The sequence below is a fragment of the Doryrhamphus excisus genome, chromosome 19 (genome assembly GCF_030265055.1).
Source record: "Doryrhamphus excisus isolate RoL2022-K1 chromosome 19, RoL_Dexc_1.0, whole genome shotgun sequence".
Taxonomy (NCBI): Eukaryota; Metazoa; Chordata; class Actinopteri; order Syngnathiformes; family Syngnathidae; genus Doryrhamphus; species Doryrhamphus excisus.
Window position 1 is genome coordinate 12,794,601 of NC_080484.1, and position 4,588 is coordinate 12,799,188.

Sequence of the window (4,588 nt, forward strand, 5' to 3'; positions counted from 1 at the left end):
ACCTAACATGTATGTTTTTGGAATGTGGGAGAAAACCGGACTCCCCGGCAAAAACCCATGCATGCGCAGGGAGAACACTGAACCACTGATCTAGACAGAAGAAAATAAGAATCATGTCAGAGAAGGAAAACATGAGGCGGCACAAGCCTGCAGTGGTCGTAACGCGACCATATCAGTGCCACGTTGTTCTATATCCAGCGGCTGTAAATACTCAATCTGACAGATTGATGGGGCTCATCAAAACATGAAGCCACCAGAGACAGCCAGTTAGCATCTGCATGGAACGGGATGGAGCGCTGTACTCAACCCAAAAAGGTAACAAAATCCACCTCTCGTCATTACACCTCACAGAGAGCCTCTGCTGTGAGGTTGCCAGGCAGAAGAATACGGCACCTCAAGCCCCCTTCTGCAGTCCTTTCTTTGACCGCCTCCTTCCTTCCATTGGTCACCTTTGGAGACACCAGGAAGTCAGCACCCCATGCCAACAAATAGTTACACCACGTACGGCTATTTATTACACAGCACCCAAGGGGAAGTAGGGGAAAATTACGGAGTCGTAGCCTACCTCCACATTGCAAAGATCGGATGGAAATGCATCATTTTATTTCCATCTTCAGTTTTCAATTCTGTGATGGTTATTAGGCTCATGTTTTTAAACTACATGCTAACATCTGGTCCTAGCTAGTGTTCTCTGCGTACTTGTATTCGAAAGGAAATACATTGATTAAGCATACATCGGTTTCTTTCACTTGTGTGTATTGTTTGTCCTATAAGTAAACAGTAAACACTTGCTGAAAAAATCAGCAAGTACCTGAGCATCTCTACATGACGTCTGAGGCGACAGACCCGAGAATAAACTATGCCATCATCATGATGGCCGCCGTATCTGTGCATGCATTATACCCAGAATATCAACTTTACAGATTTCAGATGTCATCATCACGGTGATGCATCGCCGTTATAAATGGTTCAGCAGTAGCGACTTTGGCTTAGAGAGCCGGGTGGGGGTCACACGATAGGTTCTGATGGCGTTAGCGCGATGATACTGTAGCCACGGTAGCCGCGGTGAAGTCATTCTTGGCCCCCCACTTCCCGGCAGGTGACGGCTGCCAGCACCCTTGACATACATTTAACATACACGCACACCCGCCAAATCTGCACTCAAATACTGTGGCGATGACAGAGCTAAAGCAGTAGAGTATGAATGTTCAGTCTATAAGAGTGCATAATGGAAGCTTGATTAAAGTCGTAAATAATCCTCCACAATAAAGCCATAGACGCGGGCCTCCGGGTGGCGAAAGATGCGTGACAGGACTATTCGTGGAGGGTATGGACATCCAATACTGTGGGGTTTGCTGCGGTGTGAGGAGAGGGGCTGCAGGGAGACATCGGACCACAATATGAATTCACAAATATACCTTTGAGATGGCTCATAAACTTCAATCTTGTGAGACTTTAGCACAGTGAGCAACTAAAGCAGAGGGGCCCCAAAAGTCAAATGTCTCCTGAATTGACTGATGTATCATCTATATTTTGATATCGTTATTACAGCATCCCTCCACACATCACTAGCATGAAGTCAGACATAACGCGTCTGACACAATACAGTGGGGAAAAAAGTTCTCCCATCCCGTGTGAAAGTGGTAAGTTGTTGGCTTCTTAAGTTTTGAAGACATAAATTTGAAGATAAATGGTGAGCTTGCAGTATAAGACTTGCAATGTGTTGTAAACAATGAATAATGGGCGTGTAAAGGTGAGTGTAGGGGTGTTATTTCTTGTCTACAGGACTCTAATAATGTGTAAACAAAAAAATACATTATTTAGAGGTTTTCAATGCTCTAGCTATATGGAAATATTCCATGTATTGAATCCTACTTCACAGAATTTCATTTAACGCAGCCAGGTCTGGAAGCAATTAACAGCTACAAACGAGGGACGACTGCACTGCCATTAAAAGGCTAAATAATTTTGCTTTGAGATGCACTGTTCCACTTCTTTTTATACTTGAATGACAGTTACTTAGAGCACTGTACTGTATATGGAGCACTTGAGGGACGGCTATATATGTGTATGAAAACATTGTAAAGTGTCTCCTGTCTGTCTGTGTCTATGTCTGTCCATATCGTATATGACTGTAGTATATATACCCCCGATCACATAGAGTTCAGCCGACCTCTACGAGCACTCAGTGACCTTATGGTTCCGAAGCTGGCTGGGCTGGCTCTCTCATCATGTCATTGTCTCCTCCTTAAACATCCCAGAGAGCTTCACGTCCCGACACGATCCCCCCGTCCTCATGCATGCATGTTCCATCTCTTTTTCCATGACCTATATGTGCCAAGCCTCACAGCAGGGAAGCAAAGTTGACACCCTGGAATAGCAGCAGACGTTCATTCATCATCAATCATGGGTCTTTCATCTCCCACCATCACCATTGTAGTCTTGACCAGCACATTAAAAAAAAAAGAAAAAATAATAAATTTGAAATATATAAAAACTTTCACATTGAAAAAATAATCAAATCAAGATATGGGGGCTTTGTAGTTTAAGTTGTAGAAATACTCATAATTAAATAATTCTAATCTCAAAATATTACATCAACATTAAAAAGATTGAATATTTTTTATTAATTAAATGTATGTATGTTAGTTATATGTAGTTATTTTGAATGTAATAACTAATTTAAAAAATAGGACACGAGCTTCACAAAAAAATTACAGCTGACAATCTACTAGTTATTCAACGGCGCCATCTTGTGGTGTACAAAATAGGCCTGTTGGTGAATGCCACTTTACCTCCCTACACGTAAATGTCAGTATTATTCCACTAAATCATCTTACGTGTGAACAATGCACTAGCGGGTCAACATCACACTTTATTATATGAACATTGTAATAATCAGACACACGTAAAATACAATTATGACAAGAGGGGACTGAGTACCAGCAAAGCACGGCCAGTTTCAAGAAATAGACATTAGAAAGTGCCTTTCCACATGTAACCTAGTACACAACCCCGCATGTTAAATTAATAGTTCCGAAAAACATGCTTTATTTAAAGAGTTTCAGGACCATTATCATATAATACAATCTATATCATGGTAATTAAGTATAAAAACAAATGTGTTCTGTCGTGTGTTGCAAGAGTTTGGGTTTTGACACAAGAAGTACATTATGCTTGTAAATAATCTTAATCAAAAACAGAGCAAACATCTCAGACAAGAAGTTTTTGAAAAAGTTTTGCTTGGGCAGTAAAAAACGGATAGATTTTTTTTTTTTAATGGCGGCTAGGGAAACATTTAATGGGTACACACGTACACGGTCTTCATCCACGTGCCCTTTTCAGCACTTTCTGTAAAGAAATCATAATGATATTAAATCCATTGTTAAATATAGCAGCAACCACTGTATCAAGACATGCTGTAATGGACTCGAGAGTATATTTAAATAATTAAAATTGGTTGTTTAGCTGTTTTTTTTCTTCAAATTGCTCGTTTTCCCTGATGGTCGAGCAGTGCTATTTAATTTCTAAATCTAAAACACACTAAAATTCACGATTTAAGTGTGTGTTTATTCGTCACAGTGGCTTAGTGTTATGCAAATGCTAATGTGGGTGGTCATTCATTTTGTACTTACCATAAAACCATGCATCGCCATATAGTATACGACTGTACAGTAGTAGGTCACATCAACATACTGTATTATACAATTCAATAGGTTATTTACAAACCTTGGAGACAGCTTTGACGTGTCGGTCCCTGATTATAGCAGATTTATCCTCAAAGGCTTTCGTCTTTGCCTCTTCGGCCAAATTGTTCAGGAAGAGCAGAGCGAGGAGCTCAATCTATACAACACAACACAGTCAGCTTGCTAGCTTGCTAGCATTAGGTCACAAATATCACCGGCGTGTCAAACTTACCATGGCTTCAGTCGTCGGCCTCACGATAGTGTTACTCTTCATCTTTGATTTGACCGTGTTTTTCAACTTCGGTGCCTTGTTCAACATGTTGCAACTATCTTGTACAACTGGGGAAAACAGAAACGAGTTTACGGTTTCAAAAAGCCCGCTTTCCTCACTTCCGGTAGGTCCTCCTCTTTGCTTTTCACTTCCGGGTTGTACACCCGGTGTATAATACGCTCTGCAGTCGATTAGCTTCCTAAGAATGTAGTCCAAGATCAATACCAACGATAACCTGAAAAAATATGACTCAAATACAATAAAATGTACATTCTTTAGAAACGAAAATGTAAGCGGGTTCAAAAAACTTAAACTTAACCACTACCACTTTGAAACAGTAGATGGCGGTGTAGGTTCTGTCACGTTTGAATGTAAAAAAGAAAAAACATAATGGCGGGCCTCTTTAACACAACATCGGTGGCGTGAGGATGCAACCATGTTTAAAAATGTTTAAAAAGTTAATATACAGCACTTTTAAGAGACATATTAAAATACATTCATTATTAATATTCGTTTAAAATATTGTGTTCATTTGCTTTGTCCCCTTGCTAAGATGCTGTTTTGTTCACATAGCTTAGCATACACTGTCACTGACAACAAATGCAGTAGTCGGATTTTCCAAGTAGCACAG

General features: G+C 40.2%; 1 protein-coding gene across 2 annotated transcripts; it reads right to left on the reverse strand.

The window, feature by feature from the left end:
- Window positions 1-1,371: 1,371 nt before the first annotated feature.
- On the reverse strand, window positions 1,372-4,116 carry cenpw (centromere protein W). 2 transcript variants are annotated; one of them, XM_058057106.1, is made up of 3 exons: window positions 3,919-4,116; window positions 3,730-3,843; window positions 1,372-2,371 (listed from the first exon to the last, which is right to left on the reverse strand). In XM_058057106.1, exons 1-3 carry the CDS (start codon window positions 4,003-4,005, stop codon window positions 2,345-2,347), a joined length of 228 nt encoding a protein of 75 aa, XP_057913089.1. In that variant the 5' UTR covers window positions 4,006-4,116; the 3' UTR covers window positions 1,372-2,344. The 2 variants fall into 2 exon arrangements, with proteins under 2 accessions (XP_057913089.1, XP_057913087.1); XM_058057104.1 differs by lacking the exon at window positions 1,372-2,371 and adding an exon at window positions 2,856-3,351 and having other exon boundaries at window positions 3,919-4,114.
- Window positions 4,117-4,588: the final 472 nt, after the last annotated feature.

What these genes read in the sequence shown, in the direction of transcription:
- cenpw (XM_058057106.1), bottom strand. Translation starts at nt 4,005, where the DNA reads ATGTTGAACAAGGCACCGAAGTTGAAAAACACGGTCAAATCAAAGATG. An exon ending in GGCCGACGACTGAAGCCATG is followed by an intron (nt 3,844 to 3,918) that starts GTAAGTTTGACA and finishes TGTGTTGTATAG; the next exon opens with ATTGAGCTCCTCGCTCTGCT. An exon ending in ACGTCAAAGCTGTCTCCAAG is followed by an intron (nt 2,372 to 3,729) that starts GTTTGTAAATAA and finishes CTGCTATTCCAG; the next exon opens with GGTGTCAACTTTGCTTCCCT.